Genomic DNA, 24393 nt, shown 5'->3' with positions numbered 1-24393 from the left:
CTCCTGAAACCTATGCAAACTGATTTTGGTGTTGTTCTGACACTTCGTTAATTTATGGTAATTTTTTTTTCTCCATTGGAAACCATTGAATGGTCTGTCTAATGGTTTCCAATGGAGAAAATAAAAAATCATCATAAATTAACGAAGTGTCAGAACAACACCAAAATCAGTTTGCATAGGGTTCAGGAGGTGGGCTAACCAGTGCAAGCATTTAAAATGGCTTCCAAACATTGTAAGACACTTTTACAGGAGCGAAAAGGGAGACCGGGAAGAGCTTTAAAAGGCAAACTGAGATCAAAGAGCCCTTTCCCGATCTCCCTTTTCGCTCCTGTAAAAGTGTCTTACAATGTTTGGAAACTGTTTTAAATGCTTGCAATGGTTAGCCCACCTCCTGAAACCTATGCAAACTGATTTTGGTGTTGTTCTGACACTTCGTTAATTTATGGTAATTTTTTGAATTTTCTCCATTGGAAACCATTAGACAGACCATTCAATGGTTTCCAATGGAGAAAATTCAAAAAATCACCAAAAATTAACGAAGTGTCAGAACAACACCAAAATCAGTTTGCATAGGTTTCAGGAGGTGGGCTAACCATTGCAAGCATTTAAAACAGCTTCCAAACATTGTAAGACACTTTTACAGGAGCGAAAAAGGACTTCGCAAAGCCATTGAAATGTATTGAGTCGGCTTCAATACATTCCAATGGAGGAAACATTGTTTCACACAGCGATGTTTCCTATGGGGATTTTCACTCAGCGATGGCAATTGGAACGGATTAACCGGTTTTCAATGCATTCCTATGGGAAATGGTGTTTCACAGAATGATGTTTCACACAACGTTGATTTTTTTGGAACCAATTAACATCGTTGTGTGAGGCACCACTGTATGAACACCCCAGCACAGGTGGACATAACTGTCCACTCATCTTCCAACGCTGCCGTGGGATCCCTTCTTACTGCTACGGAGCGCATGGTCAGCTAGCCACTCCTGGCAGGAGGTGGGACGAGCCTCGCTGCCAGGTCGAACAGTGGCTTCCCCACCAGGAGGTCTGGAGTGATAGGAAGGGAGCACGGAGCCCACAGAAGCAGTGGAAGGTGAGTGGACAGACAGGCCCCAGGGGGTCAGACCCTCGTTACGTCCACCTGTGCGGGGGTATTCATATATGAATACCCTCATCTCTATTCCAAACCCGGTAATCCTCCATTCTGAAAGTTCCACCTGGCAGCCAGACACCAAAATTGTCCTCATCTGAAAGAAGACTGGGCTGGAAGGCCTTATGGGCCAGGATAGGCTGAGTTTGGGCCTAGATTACTTTTGGAAAAGAAAGGTGCTCCCAGTGTTTGCTGGGAGTTTCTTTTTCAAAGAGAAAGCTAGGCAGAACTAGGCCCGTATGAGGCCATAAAATCTTCCATCTTAGACCTTTCTCCAAGATGAGCCACATTTAGGTACCTCTAGGAGTCTGTCTGTCAGGTGGGATTCCCACAAAACCAGTATTATTAGATCTTTAGTTAAAAACAAACAAACCCACAGATGAATGGCACCTCTCTATTGGAGTTTGCTTAAAGCTTGTGTAACTTGCAACAGCTAATTACTGCTAACTGCCAAGATGCTACGGTGTGTCTCAATCATATGTCTGATCATACACCCAACTGTACAACCAAAATGTACCCCAGGACCTCATTGGTTAACCATGGCACATCTTGTGCTAAGAGTCATAGATTCTGGCTTTAAGCATTTTACTTTGTTTGTTTATAAACACTCCACCTTTCTCCTTAAAAGAACCCAAGGCAGCTTGCATGCCACCATGTCAATTCAGACTTATGGAGACCCTTTTCAGGGTTTTCTAGGTAGAGAATATGTAGAAGTAATTTACCATTTGCTTCTTCTGGGGGCATCCTGGAACTGGGTAGTTTGCTCAAGGCCATGCAAGCTATTTATTTATTTATTTATTTATTTATTTATTTATTTGATTTATATCCCGCCCATCTGGTAAATTTATACCACTCTGAGCGGCTAGCTCTTCTGGGATGCAAAGTGGGGAATCAATACAGTGGTGCCTCACACAACGATGTTAATTGGTTCCAAAAAAATCAACGTTGTGTGAAACATCGTTCTGTGAAACACCATTTCCCATAGGAATGCATTGAAAACCGGTTAATCCGTTCCAATTGGAACAGGTTGCCATCACTGAGTGAAAATCCCCATAGGAAACATCGCTGTGTGAAACAATGTTTCCTTCATTGGAATATATTGAAGCCGACTCAACGCATTTCAATGGCTTTGCGAAGTCCTTTTTCGCTCCTGTAAAAGTGTCTTACAATGTTTGGAAGCTGTTTTAAATGATTGCAATGGTTAGCCCACCTCCTGAAACCTAAGCAAACTGATCTTGGTGTTGTTCTGACACTTCGTTAATTTATGGTAATTTTTTGTTTTCTCCATTGAAAACCATTGGATGGTCTGTCTAATGGTTTCCAATGGAGAAAACAAAAAATCATCATAAATTAACGAAGTGTCAGAACAACACCAAAATCAGTTTGCATAGGTTTCAGGAGGTGGGCTAACCATTGCAAGCATTTAAAACGGCTTCCAAACATTGTAAGACACTTTTACAGGAGCGAAAAGGGAGATCGTTGTGTGAAAATCCCCCATAAGAAACATCACTGTGTGAGGCGGCAAATTTAACAGAAAAAGGCATCGTTGTGTGAGGCACCCGTTGTGCGAGGCACCACTGTACTTAATTCACTGGGCATCCCAGCAGCTTTGTTACTTTATAACACGATTTTAAAACTGAGATTTTAACAGAGAGCCCCAAACAGTACCAACCAGTATTTTAGGGATTACCTTATGACTCCCCATGTTCTTTAACCATTATTTAAATAGATTTTGGGAGGGGGAATGTAATTGTTATCTTTAGCTAGGCTTTATTTGTGGTGGACCAAGAACTGTAGGTTACCTTCCTTCAGAAAATCTGCTCCTTCCAGAAGTATGTATCAATTTATTTTGCCAGTGCTTTAGAAGTTATACCACTAGAATTATTGTCTGCTGCTTCTTGATGTTTTTTAAGGTTCTTGACTATTATGATGTTCCAGTTATTTTAATTCTTTTTGCAAATCAGCATGAGAACATTTATGTTGAAAATTAATAGGCTAAATCCTGCTGGTATTTACATTACAGTACTTACTAAAAATAATTGTTGTGGTGCAAGGATATGTCTTACATCTGACCACACAACTGAGACACACTCTGGCATCTTGTCAATTAGCTGCCATTAGCTGTAGCAAGTTACACAAATCTCAAGTAAACGCCAATGGGATTCTTGTCAACTTCTATATAAAACATTATATCCTGAGAAAATAATGTGGAAGATGACTAACATAACCTTATCTTCTTGTCCCCTTTCCCCCCAAACAGGCACACCGCACCTTGAAAAGCTTCTCACAAAGACTGGAGAAGCCTTCCAAAGTGGATATATTGTGATGCACGAGCCCAGGGGATCCCCCAAATCTGGCAAACACAAGTTCTGTGAATGCTGCTTCACTCACAGAAGTTAGTCAGCCTTATTTGTAGGGGCTCCCTCCAGCCATGTCAAATTCCATTCCATTCACTCCCCCTACACTTGGACGAGGCTTTTGGGAGTACATGTTGCTGTGAATATGAAGGAATGGGGGAATTCACTTTCCGTTGGCCCCTTTTGAGGCAGTTTTCTTGTGATCCGACCTATGGTAAGTAAATAAAATCCACTCTCTGGAAATATGTTTATTTAAGGTTTTTTTTAAAAAAAAAAATAAAGCAAAGTTGATGTGTAGACAGAATGGCACATCACATCTGATGCAGGTACCTATATAGTGATATTCAGACAAGGTGAATACAACAATAAAAATATAACATGCATTTCATCATTCTTCCCAAAGTAAAAAAAAACAAGCCCAAATAAGCTATATTTTCCATGCAAAATACAAACTTCGGAACAAGTAACTGTTTTACTAACTTTGTAGGATCTGCTCCTTTGAAATAGGCATTAACAGACTCAGTCAGGGCCACTGCAACAGGCAATATGTCCTGGTTTCCAAGGCTGACAGGGCTAGGGCCACGTGAAATTCCTAGGATTCACAGAAGTCATAGGCTTCAGTTTCAACACAGCAAATTCACATATATATATCATCTGATCTATGATTGTCATAAGCCGCTTTGCAATTCAATTCAAACTTTAAAAAAAACTGCACTGGGTGATGTAGATTTTGAAATATCACAGTGAAAATCTGATTTCTATGAGGTAGCCCTCTTACTCCACTGCAACAAAAAGAAAGAGTCTTGGGACAAACTAATGCTTTTGCTAAATGAAGTTGTTCTTTAAGATCCCACAAGACACTTTGCTGGGATGGAAACCTATCATGACTATCAAAGGCACATCAAAACCAGTATCATATCCAAATATATCTATTGCATGATTCAATGAAAAATGGCTATGGATGATAAATAAATTCTGGGTGGAAAATCCCAGCCCTATTCAGCTATATAATATAGACAACTCTTAGCGCTTAAGTAAGAATCTATTAATGAGCTATGATGACTGCTGGGAAAAGTTAAGAGTTGAAAGCAGTACTTCTCTAAAGCTATTTAGATTACCATGACAGAATTAAACAGAATTAAACAAGCAAGGAAAGGAAACAGGTTAGGTCAGGTCCTTTCTACCATACCCTTTCCTAGTGATTTTTGAAAAGAAACTGCCCTGCCATGCATGAAAGCTCCCCAAATAAATCCAACCACATAAAGAGACTGTGTGCAAAGAAGCTTTCCTCTTCAAACCAGCACTCTCCACGTGAGGAGAAACATGGTGGGGCTCTATCTCTTTTGCCAAGACAGACTGGCAGCACCCTATTACTGCTGTGAAGCCACTTGAAGAGATAGACTGCTCTATGTATGACGCGTTGAATTTATAATCAAGGACATACTACCTATGTGTACTTTTCCACGTAATTTTTAACATGGAAAATAAACTACTTGTTCTAATTAGTGGATGGAATCCTGTTAATGTCTCCATAACTTGTCATAGCTGACTGCAGCTAACTTATAAGGTGATGGAGCACATTTGGTTGTGCATCATGCACAAAACTAGGCATGCAACCAAGACATGCCCCAGCACTTCATCAGTTATCTTAAATTAACTGTGGGAGTTATACAAACATTAAACAAACACCAACAGGATTCTGGTCAATGTTAATTATGTAATACTCATATTTCCTATTGTAGTTCGAATATATATTGATCCAAGTATTGCAAAACGCTACCAACATGTAAATTATGTGGAGGCAGAGCTAGTTCTTTAGTTTTGAAGCAGATTAAATCCTACTTCAGAATTTTTCAGAAACCCTGCAGTGGCTTTCTTTGGTTTTGCAATTATTTTACACATTTTTTCTTATTTTTTAAATTAATTTTGAAATATGTACAAAAGGAAAACTACAGAATTTTTTTTCATATATATCAAGGATAACTGACAGTCTATTTACATAGTTTATATAGTCTTATTTTAACATCTATACTATACTATACTTCATTCATTCATTCTGTATCCTGCTCCCATTAGTGTTACAGCACTATTCTGGGTGGGTTACAACATTAAGCCAATAGCAATAACCCTAAAAATAAACTAGATGGCACTGATTAATTCCAGAGCATAGGAGAAAAAGAAGGGAGGGAAGAAGAGGAGGGAAAAGAAAAATGGGGTGGTGGTGGTGGTCAGCTGCGGTTGGTGTGAAAAGGCAATGTCTTTAATTGCTTCCTAAAAGTCCCAAGGGAGGGGCTTGGTGGAGCTCCTCCAGAAGCTGGTTCCATAAAGGTCAAGCCGTTGTAAAGAAGGCCCTAACTCTTGTAGAAGATTTATGGGCCTATACGTATTATTCTAAACAGTACATATTTTTAGAATGTGAACTTCATCTTTTTACACAGTATTTTTTTCAAAAGTTGGTTCTGTACCTCTTCTAATTCTTTAATACAGTCAAAACAGTTTTCCCACTTTTTAAAAAAATACTCATTCATTTGTTTGGTTGTTCATTCATTCATTCATTTACAGTGGTGCCTCAATTTACGAACATCTTGACTTGTGACCAATTTGAGTTACGACCAGCTCGGGTCACAAAATTTTGCTTTGACTTGCGACTGGTGGAAAGCAAAAAAATTTTTAGGGCTCTCTGTTAAAATCTCACAGAGTTTTAAAATCATGTTATAAAGTAACAAAGCTGCTGGGATGCCCAGTGAATAAAGTATTGATTCCCCACTTTGCATCCCAGAAGAGCAAGCCTGCATGGCCTTTTTTCCTTACGACCGGAAAAAAGGCAGGGAATTTGAACTGCTTTCCCTCCTTTTGTCCTTCAAACTGTTGGTCAGTGAAGAGGCTGCTTTTCCCTATTGTTCCTTCCCTCCTTTCCTGTCTTTTTTTTTAACCTTAGAGGTCATCTTAGGTAAAAAAAAAAAAAAGTATCCCCCTGGTGAATGGTTTACCCGTTTTTGCATTAGTTCCTATGGGAACTAATGCTTTGAGATAAAACGAGCACTTTTGAGACACGACCAAAAATCTGCTGGAATGGATTAATCACATTTCAATGTATTCCTATGGGAAATTGTGTTTTCAGTTACGACCAACTTGAGTTAAGACCATTATCTCGAAACGAATTAAGTTCGCAACTCAAGGCACCACTGTATTTATTTAACTTATATTTTATCTCTCCAATCTTCTTTTGTTGGCCATGTCTCCATTTTCCACTTTGCTGCCATCCACATGTAACTGAAAACGTCTTGTAAAGATTTTCCCAAACATTTTGGTGTTATTGCCAAGAGCATGGTCGCTGTTTTATTTCAAATTCAAATGTCAAAATCTTTTGCATTACAGAATGAATGTATTTCCAGAATTTCTTTGTCTTTTTGCAAGTCTACCACATATGGTAGTATGAGTCTTCAGCTTCTTGGCACTTCCAACAGAGACCTGAACAGCTTTTGTTCATATTTTTTATGTCTTTTGGAGTTATACACCATTAATAATACATTTTATACCAGTTTTCTCTTAAGGTCTGACTTGCAGTGAATTTTTTATCTTTCGTCCATAGTCCATCCCATTGTTAAAAGGTTATCACTTTCCTTAGATTCTGCATCCACTTTAACATACTGATTATAATGGTTCCATTTCTTTTTCAAATTGAAGTAATAGTTTGTGTATTTGTATATTCACTCAGTTTTTTGCATAATTATTCTCTAAAACTCTGTTAATTTTCTTAATCTTCCTCTATTATCTTGTGTAGCCTATATCCTGAAATTAACTGAAGATAAGCTAGAAAATTTTTTCCTTCTTCTTTTAATACTTGGCAGGATTTGATCCCTCCCTGTGAATCTAACCTCTCCTGAAAATTTGTAAAGTCTCTCTTGCTTGTTGTAATATGCATCCGTAGGAGTGTCACATTCCCAGGGGTTACAACAGCAGAGTCTAATAAGCCAGTCCTATGTCAGGAATTAAGGGAATGCAGAGCTGATATCCAAATACCAAAGCCAACTCACGCAACATAGTCCAGAGTCAGAGTCCAAAGCCAAGGGTCCAGAGAACAAGGTTCAAGGTTGTCAGGAGCGTGGATGTAAGCCAGAGGTTTGACTTGTTACTTTGACAGACTTTCAGCCATCTGCGAGCTATTTATATAGTAAAAACAGCCCTTGAACTGCTGGAAGCCTTTTCATCCTGTCAGAACTCAGGGCTAGTTGATTGGATGTTTCTGCGGGTAGTCTTCAAGCGATCCTCTGACCTTTTTGTCATAAGTCTTTCCCGAAGCCTGGCCCTCAGCCTATCTACTGGGGGAGAAGAATCTGGAGGCAATTCAGGTGTTTGTATTTCTAATCGCTCAGCATTCTCCTCAGCTACAGTTAACCCTTCAGGTTCCGGATCTTCGGCTGCACTCATGACAAGGAGCCATTATTGGTGATGTTGTTGGACTGATCCTTAATTTTAAGGCTATCCCTGATTATGTGGTTTTTATTGCAGGTCTTACACATTCATTTTGTTTTAGGAAATTAATTAATAGCTGCAGATATTCATGCATTTTACAACTATATTCCAGTGGTGCAGACACTCCGATATGCCCAAAGGAAGTGGATATGGCAAACAGACTCACACTGGAGCATTGAGAAAATAATTGCTCATGGGTTCACATCCATGATTCAATGAACCAAAGGCCTTGCCTATCTATATTTTAACTTTTTAAGTTCTTTCAAACATACACTCTGATTTATAGACTACATACACCACTGTACATAGTGATGACTAAAATGCTAGTGAGGATTTAAGGTGGCAAAAGTTTACCCACAGAAACCATAGCAATGAAGTATTGCTAGTTCACAAATTGCCACTCATATTCCTGGTTAATGTCCTAGCTGTGTGACGAGGAATGTGAAAAGTAACTCATGAATTAGTGGCAATTCACCATGGCAGTTTACACATGTACCATTATTCCACCATAAATTTCCTCCAGGATTCCAGACAATATAGCTCATTCTTGCTCCATCACTGTGAACTGACCATTTTCTACTCTTTTCAGTACTTATATTACTTGTATATCCTTGCCTCATTTCCTCTATTTCCACTCTGTTTTGGTTATATGTAAAAGAATGTTGGATAACACTGTATTCTTAAAAAAAAGCAATGTAAAAACGAATCCTGATACCCATTAAAACAGTACCATCTGCACAAAGCAGTCATTCAACGTATTCCAAAATGGACGAAGTACATTCTGCCAATTAATCTGAAGAAAAAAATACAATATGCACTACACAACTCTACATGTTTAGATGCATAGAGATCATTTCCATTCTAGGCATAATCACCTCTATAATTTATTTACATCCAATGTTATCAGTTTGGAAAACTCTTACACAAAATAAAAGATAAGAAATCCCTACTTATTAGAGCTTAGAATATAAAACTGGCATGGGGGAAAAAGAGGTCAGGGTAAGGAGTGGAAGCACAGATAAACAAGGCAGATAAACAAGATCCCTGTTAATTTTAGCAGGAAAGCTGGTTTGCAGGTGCACCAGAAAACATCATGTGATATCTCCTTCTACTGAAATAAACCATGAAAATCACTGTAGACCACAAAAATCCATGAGCATCTCAATACATGATGGAAGAGTCAAGTTCATCACTCTGTATATTGATAGTGTTTTGCTTTTTATGAATCAACCATATTTGTACTAAATATGCATACATATCAGGTGCTTAAGAGAACGAGTTACACATTTCTGGAATGCAATTCATGAAATTAATTTGGACATAAATGCCCAAATAGAAAGTAGGCTACAGGAACAAATACGTTTACTTAGCAAAATCAAATGTTCAATAGTTTAAGTTCCAACTAGACTAGACGCACTGAATCAGTGTGGGTTTGGCGAGTTAACTCTTCTGTAAATTCCACTGAATGCCACTAGTAGTATGGTATAGGGGATAGAGTGACTACGACTATGGAAAACAGGGTTTGAATGCCCACTTGGCCACAGAAACTCACTGGGTAACTGGTAAGCCAGTCCTTAAATATCCCACTTTCCTTGAAAGCCCTATTAGAGCTGCTATAAGTTGGTTCCGACTGGACGGCACAGAACACACACTAGTAGCATCTTACTACGTTGAGTAACAGGATTTCAGCCATTAAATATTATCTCTAAAATTGCTTTTTCATGTTTCTTAGCAAAAAAAAAAAATCCTCTGCATCATCAGTTCTTAAAAATACTGCCATGTGTGTGCCAAAAAAACCTTGTACGTATTAGTCTTCTTTCTCATAGTAACTACAACTTTAGTAAATTATTTACATTGGCTTAAAATTTAGTAGTAAGTCACAACCAAAGTAGGCCCATTTGAATCAACGAGATTTACAGAAGTGCTGATTCACCAAACCCCAATGATTCAATGGTCCTACTTTAGTTGCAACTTACTATTGGAATTTTTCCAACAACTATACAAATACATTCTGAAGTTTATGTGGATTAGAATCCTATTGAGCTTCCACAAAGGGGAAAGTCCTGCCAGCACAGTAATACAAGATCACACTAATGTTAAGTACTGTCACCATACAAGCAAGGATCTTTAATCTACATGTAGGAAAAAATATGGATCAAACCCAGTGGAGTGTCAAAACTCTTCTAAAATAAATGCTATTATTCCAAACATATAATATGTTATGTGCATATGGTGCTTCTAATATTCAACCTGTAAACAGAAGGGATACTTTTTAGTAGGACAATTAACATTAAGCAACCAAATTATTTTTCTAACCCAGTACTGAATTTATTAATAATATTTATATCCCATTGGAAAAACCATAAAAATTTAGATACTTCAGTGCAGTTATCGACAGACTTGTGACCTACCAATTGTGGGTGTATTTGCTGCATTGAATGAAGCAGAAGATGATATTGAAGAGGAGCTTTCTGCACGTGCCAAAGGAGCTGAAGGAGGTGGGCTGGAACTGGAGGCCAAAGGAGGGCTGAATGGCCTTGGCTTAAAACAAAATTGAAAAAAATCACTATACATATATATTCAACTAGACAAGTCTAAAATCAGTCAATCAAGTTGTAATGCACATACAACTCCGCTGAGTTTTCCTGTAGGCAACTTTGGTCTGGGAGCTGGTCTTGGGGGAGGTACTAAGGTACCTACAGAAAGAGGGGTTGATGGTCTTGCTGGAAGACAAAAGTGGGATATAAATATGTCTACATTTAAATATGTTTATATTTATATTCACAAAAATTAGCAACACAATATTCTGAAACAATTATTCTGAAACTGTTATTTGAATACAAGATTCAGTTTAGCTGCAATTTTCAAAAAACAACAACAACCCAGAAACATTAAACAAATGTATAGTTCAATAGTACTGAGAATACACTGATAGCTACATCTTAAATATGTTGCAATCCACTTCAAACTCAAAAAAGTTTTTAAAAATTGATAAAATGCTTTAACTTACAGTGGTGCCTCGCTTAATGATTACTTCGTTAAATGATGAATCCGCTTGACTGTGAGGTTTTTGCGATCGCAAAATGATGTTTCAATGGCCAAAAATCGCTTTATGACGATCGGTTCCCTGCTTCGGGAACCGATTCTTCGCATTACGTTGATCTGAAAACAGCTGATCGTCGGGTTTCAAAATGGCCGCACGCTGTGCAAAATGGCTCTCCGCTATTTTTAGGAGGCATTTTTTGCTTTACAGGCACCAGAAAATGGCTGCCCTATGGAGGATCTTCGCTGGATGATTAGGTATTTAGCCCACTGGAACGCATTGAACCAGTTTTCAATGCATTTCAATGTTTTTTTTATTTTTGCTTGACGGGGATTTCGTTCTACAGCGATTTTGCTGGAGCGGATTATCCTCGTTAAGCGAGGCACCACTGTATTCTTTTTTTCCATTAGTTCTCTTTTATTGTGAAACTCTGATCTTTATAAAGAAACAAAAATAATAATGAACTACTTTTCTGCAAGTTATGTATAAATTCAGACTACAAAGCTCACAAATCACTGTAATTTTTCATTAATTAAAAAAGCCAATGGATTTTCCCCATCATTTTAAATAATATCAGGCAAAATAAAAATAAAAAATAAAGACAAAAACTTAAAATTATGTTACTGTTACCTGAGGAGGATGAAGATACTGTTGAGGTCAAAGAAGATGAGTCACCAGAATTTCTAAAGAGTGGATCCCATGCCAGGAAGTCATTGTTCCCCTTCCTAATTTATAAGTTTACCAGAAAATAAATATAAAACATGCATACATATAAAAGAATGATACCATGTGTTTTCAATGCTATAAAAACAATTAAAGTTGATAATGTGCTTCCATTGAAAATGCTGCTGCTGACACCTTTAGTCTTCCACAGGCATATTTATACCAACAGGATTTCACATATTAATTATTTTCAGCTGTTTGACATGTTTCCCCTGCATAGACTTGAAAAATATGGGATGCTTTTACTTATTTATTTTTATGAATAATAAATATTTTGACTATGTAGGCAAGAAAGTAATTTACATTCATACATTTTAAGTGTAAATAAATAAATTTTTACTAATATAAGGTGCTACTCAGTGCAAAAATAATGTGCACCAGATTTATGCTACAGTGGGTAACATTTTTAATTTGAATGATATTAGTATACAATTTACATATGCTGATATGAGAAGAAAACTTAATGGGAAGGAGGGAGTCCCCCAAAATGAACTGAGTTTTAATAAAATGAAACAGTAAAATGTAAAATTAAGTAAACTTAAGATGCAACATGAATAGGAATAAGTGATATAGGAACTGAGTAAACATGCACAGATCATGTTCAGTAACTTTCAAATAAAAATAAATTTCAAAAGTGAAACTTACTCTGTAGATGAACCAGAAAGCTTTGATTTTGTTAATTCTTCACCTAATTAAAATATATATTGTGACAGTTGAAGGCAATGAAATTTAATTTAAAAAATCAGTAAGCTTTTTATAAAAACACAATTCTGACTGGTCAACCAGCAATACAAAGTAACTCAAACAGGGAAGTGAAATGGACATGCATTACAATGTCAATCATTTTTTGGCACATTTTCATAAACTGTGTTTCTGTCTAACATACTAACAGATTCTGGATTGTCTCCTTATTTCTGAAGAGACATCTGTCACCAAATGCCCCACGGGAAGGAGGTAGCAAAATCATCAGATGTTTGCTTTGTTCCAAAAAGACTGGCTTTGTTTAATTTTGAAATGTACATTTCAGTATTATATAAAACAACTGTCTAGTGGTTCAGCCCCAGAGGTTCCTAAGACTTGAACCACATCCTCTAGGGTCCTTGGGGCTTGCCCACCACTGATTTAACACATCTAATGAGCATCGCCCCCTAGAGTCGGACATGACTGGACTAAAAATGTCAAGGGGAACCTTTACCTTTACCTATTGTACTGTATAAATATTATTTCTGTATATATATTTTTTATAGCTGGCAGAAACCTTGATTTCTGAATATTCAGTTATCATACTACTGTACATAACTTTTAATTTGCAAGAAACATTTGATTATACTGGTTCACGACTATAAATTTGAAGTTAAAACAGGCTGCTATTTGTAATGCTTTTCCAAAGACAATGTCAATTATACATTCACAGTAATGAGTCCACAGCTGCACAAAGCCAACCCATTTAGAAGCTTCTAGATGGGGAAAAAGTTTTGACAATAACCCTGCTCCTCTGTTATACTGTGCACATGTTGGTTGGTATCCAACCAGTCAGTTCTATAAATTTGGACAATACAGTGGCAGAGCACCCACTGCCAGCAGCTATTCTGTGAAAAGAGTCTTTTCTAGGGATACTTAACTTGTTCTGGCTCTAATGCAGGAAATGGAAAGCTTCTTTTTGGTCCTCAAATTGAATGCAGATGCTCAAGTCAAAATTTCATTTCCAAAACAATGTCAAGGTTTGAAAAGAAAGGTTACTTACCTGTAACGATGGTTCTTCAAGTGGTCATTCTGTGAATTCACACAAAGGGTTAATACCAGCGCCAGCATTGGGCCTCTCGGAACATTTTCTAGCTGCAAGAGAAAAGTAACAATGTTTAGGACTACCCCTACTGCGCACGCCCAGCCTAACCGTCCCTCAGTTCCATTTGTCCGCCACAGGTACCCGAAGTTATAGAGATGCCAGTGACAGACAGACAGAGGGGAGGCCGGGCGGGATTGTGTGAATTCACAGAATGACCACTTGAAGAACCATCGTTACAGGTAAGTAACCTTTCTTTCTTCATCGTGGTCTTCTGTGAATGCACACAAAGGGTGATTAGCACGCTTACTAACCGGATGGTGGGCTGTCACTGAAGAGCTGATGTTAGCACTGCCCTCCCGAATCTGGTTTCCTCTCTTGCCCTCATGTCCAATCTGTAGTGGGTTATGAAGGTAGAGGCATTGGACCAGGTAGCGGACCGGCAGATGTCGGGCAGGTCAACGCCACGGAGTAAGGCAGTCGATGAGGCAACAGCCCGGGTGGAATGGGCTTTAAGTCCCTGTGGAGGATCTCTGTGGTTGAGCTCGTAGGCAAGGGCGATGGTAGATACGAGCCACCGAGAGAGTGTGGACGGCGAGGCCGGGCAGCCCTTCTTTGGGCCAAAGTAACAAAGAAAGAGTCTGTTGGCCAGGCGAAAGTCCTTGGTCCTAGACACATAAAAAGCTAAGGATCGTCGAACATCGAGCATGTGGAGCATGCGTTCAACATCAGTAGCCGGAGACGGAAACAAGGTTGGCAAAATAAGTGGCTGATTGACGTGGAAGTCGGAGACCACCTTCGGAAGAAAAGACACGTCCAGGTAAAGCATAACCTTGTCCTTAAAGAATTGACGAAAAGGTTGCTCATGGCGGAGAGCTGCCAACTCGCTAGCTCGACGAGCAGAGGTGATAGCCACTAGGAACAGCGTTTTTAAAGAAAGCATCTTGAGGTCACAGGTAGCCATGGGTTCAAATGGGGGTCTGGATAGGGCATGCAGAACCAAGTGGAGGGACCACTGAGGGAGTGGAGGACGAACGGGAGGTCGGAGGTTAGAGAGACCCTTCAAAAACATCCTGACGGTAGGATGGGAGAAAAAGCGGGAAGAGGGAGAAGCTCTGGGCTGGAAGAAGACAACCGCAGCAAGGTACACCTTGATAGTAGAGATAGACAGGTGGAAATCGAACAGGTAACGAAGATACTGCAGAAGCGTAGAAAGAGATACAGGGGAGGAGACGAGATCCCTCTGCTGGGTAAATTTCAAAAAGCTTTTCCACTTGTAGGCATACAAGCGAGACGTGGATGGCTTGATGGCGTTGGTCAAGACCTCTTGGATTTCTGGACGATCCTCCACGCCGTCAGATGGAGCGTGTCGAGGTCGGGGTGAAGGACTTTGCCTGCTTCCTGGGTCAGCAGGTCCGGCCACAACGGAAGGGTTACGGAGTCCACAGCCATGCTGACTAGAGTGGGGAACCACACTTGGCGAGGCCAAAAAGGTGCAATGAAAATGGCCGGAGTCATTGAGCGTTGGAGTTTGATCAGGGACCTCTGTATCAACGGAATTGGTGGAAATATGTACAAGAGACCCTGGTTCCAGGGGATCATGAATGCGTCGCCGAGCGAGTGGAGACCGAGACCTGCCCGGGACGCGTACCGGGAGCATTTCGCGTTGTGAGGGGATGCGAACAAGTCCAGCACTGGGGTCCCCCATTGGCGGCAAAGGTCCTGGAAGACCAGAGGGTTCAACTCCCATTCGTGTGTCTGATGTTGAAGCCTGCTCAGAGTGTCCGCAACTGTGTTGTCCTCTGTGGCTACATGGATGGCCACCGGGTAGATATGATGACGGTAACACCACTCCCAAAGGAGGATGGAGAGATACAGGAGTGAATGAGAGCGGGTTCCTCCCTGCTTGTTGACATAGTGCATTGTGGTAGTGTTGTCCGTCACCAGCTGAACTCCGCGGCCGCGTAGCAGAGGAAGGAAGGACCTGAAGGCCTTGATAACTGCAAGCAGTTCCAGGTGATTGATGTGGAACATGGCTTCCTGTGGTGTCCAGAGGGCGTGAATGGTGTGACGGCCGCAGTGCGCCCCCCAGCCGGACGGACTGGCGTCCGTTGTGACCTGAACGGTAAGACGGAGTGGACGAAAGGGCCGGCCAACCGTGAGATGGGGTGTGTACATCCACCACTGGAGCTGTCTGGTGAGCTCCGGGGTGACACGAAGGCGCTTCCTCTGGCTGTCCATCATAGGGTCGAAAAGGGTGAGGAACCATAATTGGAGCGACCGGAGTTTGAGGCGAGCGTGAGCTAGCGCCGGTGTTGTAGAAGACATCAGGCCGAGAAGGTGTTGGGCGTGATGGGCTGTCACCCGAGCACGGGGAAGAAATTTCCTGATGGCTCGTTGAATCTTGCGTACCCGCTCTGGGGGGAGAAAGACTCGACCCTTTACGGCGTCCAAACAGACCCCTATGTATTGAACTGTTTTGGAGGGGATGAGCTGAGACTTCTGTTTGTTGACAGTGAGACCAAGATTGTGAAGGAGATACAGGATAAATTTTGTGTCCTTCAGAGATCGGTTTCGTGAGGTGGAGACTACGAGCCAATCGTCCAGGTAAGGGTAAACGTGGATGCCCCTGAGACGAAGGTAAGCTGCCACTGGGGCCATGACCTTGGTGAAGGTCCGGGGAGCTGTGGACAGGCCGAATGGCAGGGCCTGGAATTCGTAGATTGTGTCCTGAAAGATGAACCGAAGAAACTTGCGGTGGTCGGGGTGGATAGTGACGTGAAAGTATGCGTCCTTTAGATCTATGAGGACGAACCAATTGTTCCTCTTCAGCAGGTGCATGATGGACTCTAAGGTGAGCATCCGAAAACGTCTGGGTCGCAGGTAAGTGTTTAGGAGTCTTAGATCGAGGATGGGCCTTATGCCTCCTCCTCTTTTTGACACCGCAAAGTAGCGGGAGTAAAAACCGCAGTGTATGTCGCGGGGTGGTACTGTAGAGATGGCATCTTTTTGTAATAGAGATAATATTTCTTCTTCGAGCGAGGAGTCGAATGGGGAATGATTTATGAACCCGAGCGGAGGAGATCTTATAAATTCCAGCTGGTAACCGTGCTGAATAATTTTTAGAGCCCAAGCGTCGGTTGTGATGGCAGACCAGTTGTGGAGAAACGGTTGAAGACGGGTGGCAGGAGGTGAACGGGTAAAAATGGGGGGCCGAAAGTCAAAGATACTGTTTTTGTTTCCTGCCAGGTGGCTTAAAGGGTTGGCGGCGATGGGGCGGACGAGGCCGGTATCCTTGATAGCCCTGGACAGAAGAAGAGGACTGGCCAGAGCGCTGCTGAGGTAGGTGTTTGTAAGGGCGGTACTGTTGAGAAGATTGATATTGACCATAAGATTTACGCCATTGGGGGCGTCGCTGTCTAGATTGAGTCTGAACAGAATAGGACTTGGCAGTCCTCTTAGCCTTGTGAAGGTCTTCTAAATGGGAGTCGGTCTTTTCGTTGAACAGCCCGGTAGCGTCGAAGGCGAGGCTTTCAACCTTTGACTTGACGTCCTCCATTATGTCTTCAGAACGGAGCCAAGCGTGGCGCCGGATAGAGATGGCAGACATGAGAACTCTGGCAGAGATCTCTGCTGCATGTCTGATGGAAAGACGTTCATACTTGGATACCGTCTGAGCTTCCTCATATGAGTTAAGGAAAGCTTGCCGGGTGTCTTCAGGTATCATTTTTAGCCCTGGCAAAAGCTTGAGCCATAGCTGTTTGTGATAAGCCCCTAGAACAGTCTGATAGTTTATGATTCGAAGTAGCAAGGTGACAAGGGAGTAGATTTTCCTGCCGATAATTTCCAGCTTTTTACCCTCCTTGTCAACTGGAGTAACGTGGGCCTTGGCCGACGGCCTTGAACAGCTTGTTTCAACAATGAGTGAGTTCGGAATGGGGTGCTTGAGTAAAAAGTGAGTATCAGCCCCATGAATCTTGTAGAAGTGCTCTGTGCGACGAGGGACATTAGGTGTAGTCGCAGGCTGAGCCCAGAACTCCTTAATGGCCTCCATAACCACAGGCACAAAAGCTATACTGGGGGGAGCGGTACTGTCCTTCTTGATGTCCCCGAAGAACAAGTCCTCACCCGGAGGCGAAGGGAGATTCAAGTCCAGTTTTAGAGTCTTGGCAAGTCTGGACATCATCTGAGAATAGGAAGAAAAATCCTCAGATGGAGAAGGGGCGTGAGGATCACCTGTATCTGAAAGCACCAGATCACCCGGGGGTAAATCGTGCGGTGGCATGGGTGGGGGTTGTTCCTGATCGGAGTCAGAAGACTGCTCCGTGGACACCTCATCTGGATCAGAGGAGAAGACATCCCTCTTCTTTTTTGGAGGGGGTTTCTCGATGCCGACCTGCGCTGTCGGGGGTCGAATAGGGACCGCAGTCGGCGCCGAGGTGGAAGGAACCGGTTGCGGTGGAGGGGCAACAGGTATCGTAGGAGGCCGTTCCCCGGCTCGAATAGCTCGGCGTCGACGTCGAGGTCGGTTCGACTCCGAGGAAGAAGACAAGTAGATGTACCGGATCTTTTTGCGGTACCGGTCTCGAGATGCGGACGTCGAAGACGAAGAAAGAGACCTCGAACGGTCGCGTCGGCGTCGATGGCGCTTACGACGCTTAGCGTGGTCGGAATCCGCCGAGCAAGAAGAAGAGGAACGACGTCGATGCTTGCTACGACGTCAATGGGAGCGGCGCTTCTTCTTAGAGCGTTTGCGCTTAGAGGATTTCGAGTCCGAACGATGGGAAGAGTCGGACTGAGTGGAAGCTCGATGTCTCTTCTTCGACCGTTTCCGTCGAGGAGACTTCGACCTCGAGAGGCCGGAGGAAGGGGACCGACTCGGGGAGCGATGCTTCTCCGTGCGGGAACGTTTGCCTCGAGGAGATTTCGACCTGGAACGCACAGGTGATCGAGGTACCTTCTCTCGAGGAGATCTCGAGTCCGAGTGCACGGACGAGATCGACACGGGAGGCGACCCCTGGCCCGCAGGAAAAGGGCTATGTGGGGCGGAAGCGAGACCAGTAGTGACACCAACTAACTGGCTCGGCGTCGGGGAAGACATTCCCGATGGTGGTATGACTTCAGTACGTCGAGCCGGAGGAGGAGCGGGTGCCTCGGACGAGGCCTCGAAGCGTCTCGACAACTCCTCAAGAATCGGTGATGGAATGGAACCCGAGCTCGGAGAAAGTCGAATGGATGTCATTTTAAGCTGGGCGGCCGCCTTCGCTTTGGATGACTTCGACGGCTTCGTTTTCGGAGCCGGAGGCTCGGGGTTCGAAGCGGGAACGGCCGATTTCGACGACGCGGATTTCTTCGACATTTTGGAAACTTTAGAGACGACCGATTGAACAGGAGCTGCTCGAGAAGTGGAAGCCATTTCCCCCTCCGAGGGCGCCGTGGAAGACAACGTTGACTCCCACAGATGAAGTTTAAGGCGCTGCTGGCGAGCCTTAAGAGCGGCTTTAGTGAAGGCTTTGCAGTGTGGGCAAGTTTTGGGATTGTGCGATTCCCCCAAACAATACAGGCAAGTATCGTGGCCGTCCTGGTGGGGAATTTTGCGGTCGCACACCACACACCTGCTGAATGGCCCGGAAGGGGACATAGGGTGGTAAGCAAACCGAAACGACAAGTCCAAGGGATAAGGCAGAGCAGTCCGAAATCAGTCCGAGTAAAGCCAAAAAATACACCGAGTCGTCAAGTTGAAGGGAAAAAGCGCTAGGGTAGTCCGTGAGCGAAGCTTAGGTCAAAACCAAAGAATCAAATAGATCGCAATAAACGCAGCTAAGACGAGAGGCTCCAAACCGCTAGGCGGAAAAATGGAACTGAGGGACGGTTAGGCTGGGCGTGCGCAGTAGGGGTAGTCCTAAACATTGTTACTTTTCTCTTGCAGCTAGAAAATGTTCCGAGAGGCCCAACGCTGGCGCTGGTATTAACCCTTTGTGTGCATTCACAGAAGACCACGATGAAGAATCTTATATATTTAAGAGTTAGAAAAATAATAAAATGATTGGAGGGGCGCAGAAAAAAAAAAGAGCTTTAAAAGTAAAACTAATTTTAAATGTGTGGTTTGAACTTCATTGTTTTCAATACAATTGCAAAGCAATGAGCCAAATTCATCAAAACAAGGTCACTGAATTCAGAAACATTTTGGCAACTGAATGATTGTTTTGCTCCTAAATGAATGTAGATTAGCTACAAACACCATTAAGAAATACTTCACAGTAAGCATTGACACCTTGCATATCTAGAGTTTGTTGGACAACTTCATCCTTCCATTATACTGTGAAATACCAGGAGGAACAGTCTTGATGGCTCCTTTGCTGACAAGTGTTGTGATTTCTTCCAATAAGGGCTCAGAACAGAAGACTTCAGGGGAGATAAACAGTCAAACTCTATTTGATACCCCACTATACTATAGCAAGGATCCATTGATCGGTAGTGATGGAATTCTGAGTGCAGAGATGTTCTGTGAACGTGTAACTGAAGATGCTGACTTCAGTGTCAAGATGGGAACCATGGTGGAGACAAGCACTTACAACAAGTTTGATATCCACAAGGGAAGCAAGATGGCGTTGAGATTCAAAACAGTTGTCACTGTTTTTACTGAGATGCAGCCTGGTGGAAGCAGTGTTGCTCTGCTAAAATTTATAGTATGCATAATACCTATTCCAGGTGCAGTTTTAGAAATGGTAGCCATGTTACTTAGCAAAATAAAATAAAATAGATAACAAAAACATTGTAGGCCCTGTGGGGAAAAATGCTGATAAGAAAAAAAAAAGTAATTGCACTAATGAAGATGAAAAAAAAAAAATATAAACAAATACATAATGAAGTTATGTAACTGAAGAACAGGGTTTGGGGGTTTTTTTGGAAAATTTTCAAAATAACAGTCTCTTTCAAATAGAGTCTCTAGAATACTGTAATGATGAAAGAGAAATGCTGGATAGCTCAGCAGTTTAGGCATCTGGCTGCAGAGCCAGAGACTGGGAGCTTGATTCTTTACTGTGCCTCCTTGATAACGGCTGGATTCAGTGATCCATAAGGTGCTTTCCAGTCCTGCAGTTCTAAGATGATGCTGATTACTGAAATACCACTACATGCATGATATAGCGGAGGAGCGGAGCTACCATCCAAATACCCTTTCCATCCAGACAGTTCTGAGTGGGTAGCTCTGTACAACACAGAGACCATGTTGAAGGACCATAATAAATAATTGACAACAGTCAAGAGTTTACAGAACTTACTGGATGAGTTCCGGTTCATTTGTGCCTAAATGAAACACAACAAAAACAAACCATGTTTAGTGAACAAATGTTTCCATTATAATCTATTGGAATGCAAACAAATATCTAAGTCACTGACATAAAGCCTAGCAGCTCTAAAAATACAAACTTGTTTCTGGAACATTAGGTGTGGTGCAATGAACTGATGATGACTTTCTACAAAAGCTCCAATTTTATGGAAGCTGCCTGAAAACTACTGTAGCATAACAGCTACTTCACATGATGCATCTGTTCTTGATGCAACTTAGGTTTGTCCTCCTCCCTGTTTTTTCATAACAAAGGCAACATGTAGCTGGTAGAAGCTTCTAAAACAGCAAATTTCAGAGAAGATTTTAAACAATCACAGCTATGCTTTTTCTATATATCTGCTAATCACTGTGAAGCTTTCCTCTGTATTCCACCTGGAGGAGGAAAGATCCTGAGGGAGGTCTTTGCTGTAGCACTAGTTCTCTAACACCCTCCCCCTAAAGGCCTGATTGGTGCCAAATGTGGTGCCACGTTAACACCTAGTTCTTCGCTCAAATTTTGTCCAGTGATAAAGACATGGCTTTGACTAACTGGGTTCCAGACTTTTGTCTTCTATTTTATTCTCTTGAACATTTTGATAGAGGCTGGGAGTCAATGACACCTGGGGTCCCTTCTACCTCTGCAATTATATGATTATAAGATTCTATAAAATTAAAAATTGCTTTATAATAATTTTCACTTTTTTGGTTTATTTCTACTTCACCCTGGGATCTTCAGATATGGGGAAGAAAGAAGGCAAATAAATAAATAGTTTGCATGGTAAAATACCTTGCATCTACATTGTAGTCACACAGAGACAGTGTGATATGATTTTTGCATACTGAACCAAATTGTGAAGCTATCAGATCTGTGCTAATGAAATCTGGTGTAACATGAAAGGAAATTATCTGTGGATAGCAAAGAACAGATAATAAAACTGATAGCTGGTAACATTAAATTGATACAGAGTATCAATTACTGGCATGGGGTGTGACTTATGTACAGCCAACCCAATATCTACAACATTCAAGACCTTCGTGACCATGTTCCTCCTAAGGGGAAGTTGATTTCATCCAGCTCAAGGTCAGGGACCACTACTACTCATATTTAGAGCTACCTGGTTGCATGGGAGCAAGTCTCCCCCAAGCTTTGGCCTGGGGAAGGGAGGTGTGACTTGATCTTTTGGATTTATAGTTCAAAAGTACTCTGTGTCCCCAACTTCAAGCTGAAGAGGACAGTGAGATGGTCTTGGAAAACTAGTGCACTTAAAAAGATTATCACTGCCCCCTTCTCTAACTCTGCGATGGTAAACGACATGCTATGTGGCAAGTGAAAACTGAACCTCTAATCCTTAAAAAAAAAAATTAGGAATGGTACCCATACTGCCCTGAACACACTTACTTTATTTGACTTCAAAAGCTATGCAGGGTTGGGGCCAGTTTATATTTAGATGGAAGACCACTGAAAAATACCAGGAACCTCCCGGGAGGGCTTGAAAAGAATCCTGTCTGAAATACTATGGAGCCACTCCCAACCAGAGTAGGAACTATTGGGTTACACGGCCCAATTGTATGATTCAGTGTAAGGTAGTTTCCTGTTTTCTCAGTGTTCTAGATTATGGTTAAACTGACCTGAGTTCTGAAAAAGCTGATGACTAACATTTTCATGGAATTCAGCAACATCAATATTATCTCAATGTTCAGAACCAGAAACAGTCTTTGATAGCCAGGACTGCTTTATTAATCGCTTTGCTAATGTATGTCACCTTTGTTACCATTTGACCACAATCGGCAATATTTCAGTCACTTGACAGCACAGAATTAAGTTATAGGCTTTAGATAAATTGATAAAGCTAGTCATTCAACAAAAACATTATAACAGAGGTCTACAACCCCCGGTCCGCGGCCCAAAGACTTCCCGTCCCACCCCCGCCCTCACACCTGCACAGCCTGTTTGCGCCTGCGTGCGAATGAGCGCCTGCCCAAGCGTTGCGCTATCCTTCATGCATGCGCACACGCGTGCTCCTGCATCAGCGCTGCACCACCCTTCACGCATGCACACAAGCGCACACATGCACATTCACACATGTCTCGCTTTCCCCACTAAAAAGACTGGAGACCACTGCATTATATAACAATGTAGGTACCATCACCAGTCAAAAAACTGAAACTTTACAACAAAATACTGTCAAACAAATGTAATACTTACAGGACTGTGTCTCTAATGTCAGCAGAAGAAAAAATACAGAAAAAAAATAATTACAAACATTTTTGCAGGTTATATAATTTTTCATTCTTCTCTAAATCCAAATTTGAAACATCAAGCTAGAATACCTATATACCGTATTTTTTCATGTATAAGATACTTCCCTTTTCTAACCCAAAATTTCTTTCTTTACAAGAAAAGTGGAGGGGGAAAGCGATTCCTGCTTTCCTCTTTCACTTTCTTTGCAAAAAGCTGCTTTCCCCCTCCACATTTTGCAAAGAAAATGGAGGGGGAGAGCGATTCCTCCTTTCCCCCTACATCCCTTAGTCTAGCACTGAGAGCATCAATGTGTAGATGGAATGAAATGTTAGTTACCCTTCATATAATAAAGGTTAAATCTGGGTAGCAGAAATCTGATTTGTTCACCATAGAAAACTGCACAATGCAGTTGGTGTTTGACAGCATATACTGCAGTATGCAGTAGTGAGGTCTGACCTTTTCAGCTAGTTATTCCTTTTCAGAAGACAAGTACTAGAAATCAAGAAAAACTGCTTCACAGCAAGGGGTACAACAGTGAGCAATTATTATAATAGTTCTAGCATGCTCTAAAAACTGTAATCATTCTCCCTCTTCCGCTGCTAAAAACCTGAAATAAATCTGACCTTAGTGTGCAAATGATGACAATTAGATGAACAGAATGTAACAAAAGTTGTGTTTACTGATATACAAACACACAATTAAATTGCAAGTAAAGTTCTTTGTTACATGACAAGCTACACTACCATCGGACTGTTAAGTGTGGTGCCCATGGATAACTTAATCCATTCATCCCAACCTTCTTTCCAATTTAATCCATATTGCTCTTTCTTTGTTGTTGCTACAGGTGAAACTTATAGAGACTACAATTTCAATGGGAAGCCATTGAAATCCACAAACATCAGCAGAGCTTCAACAAAAAAAGAAGAAAGTCTAAAACTCAACAAAGCTTGGTTCCCAGCACTGAAAAATACAGCCTGCAAAAGGTCAATGAACTCTACCCAGCCACAAGGACCGGTGATCACTACACACAAAAGATCAGCTAATAACACCCATCAATTACAGTGACAGATAATCTCTCCTCCTTATCACAACAATACACCCACAACAGAAACACATTGATCACCATAATCACCCATCTCCTGAAAAGGACAAAAGCTGATCCCATAGCTATAAATGCTCAACTCCCAAGCAAACTGCAGCAGAACACAGTGTCTACTTCTGTCCTCTGAAGATGCCAGCCACAGAGACTGGTGAAACGTTAGGAGGAACAACCTTCACAACATAGC

The 24393-nt window shown here is 41.7% G+C and overlaps 1 protein-coding gene across 2 annotated transcripts in view; it reads right to left on the bottom strand.

Moving 5' to 3' along the window:
* FCHO2 (FCH and mu domain containing endocytic adaptor 2) overlaps positions 1–24393 on the bottom strand; it is a 104705-nt gene that overhangs the window by 12828 nt on the left and 67484 nt on the right. Inside the window, exons 14-20 of one of the 2 annotated variants that reach the window (XM_020790236.3) lie at positions 23072–23083; positions 20819–20843; positions 12398–12440; positions 11660–11754; positions 10615–10709; positions 10398–10527; positions 3991–4102 (exon numbers count right to left, since the gene is read on the bottom strand). In XM_020790236.3, the coding sequence (XP_020645895.3) occupies positions 3991–4102; positions 10398–10527; positions 10615–10709; positions 11660–11754; positions 12398–12440; positions 20819–20843; positions 23072–23083 (512 nt within the window). The remainder of the gene's footprint in view (positions 1–3990; positions 4103–10397; positions 10528–10614; positions 10710–11659; positions 11755–12397; positions 12441–20818; positions 20844–23071; positions 23084–24393) is intronic. The other variant, XM_020790237.3, reaches the window with a different exon arrangement.

This window comes from Pogona vitticeps, chromosome 2 (genome assembly GCF_051106095.1).
Source record: "Pogona vitticeps strain Pit_001003342236 chromosome 2, PviZW2.1, whole genome shotgun sequence".
Lineage (NCBI taxonomy): Eukaryota > Metazoa > Chordata > Lepidosauria > Squamata > Agamidae > Pogona > Pogona vitticeps.
Note: the sequence above shows the minus strand (reverse complement) of the source record. Positions and strands in the feature narration are given on the sequence as shown.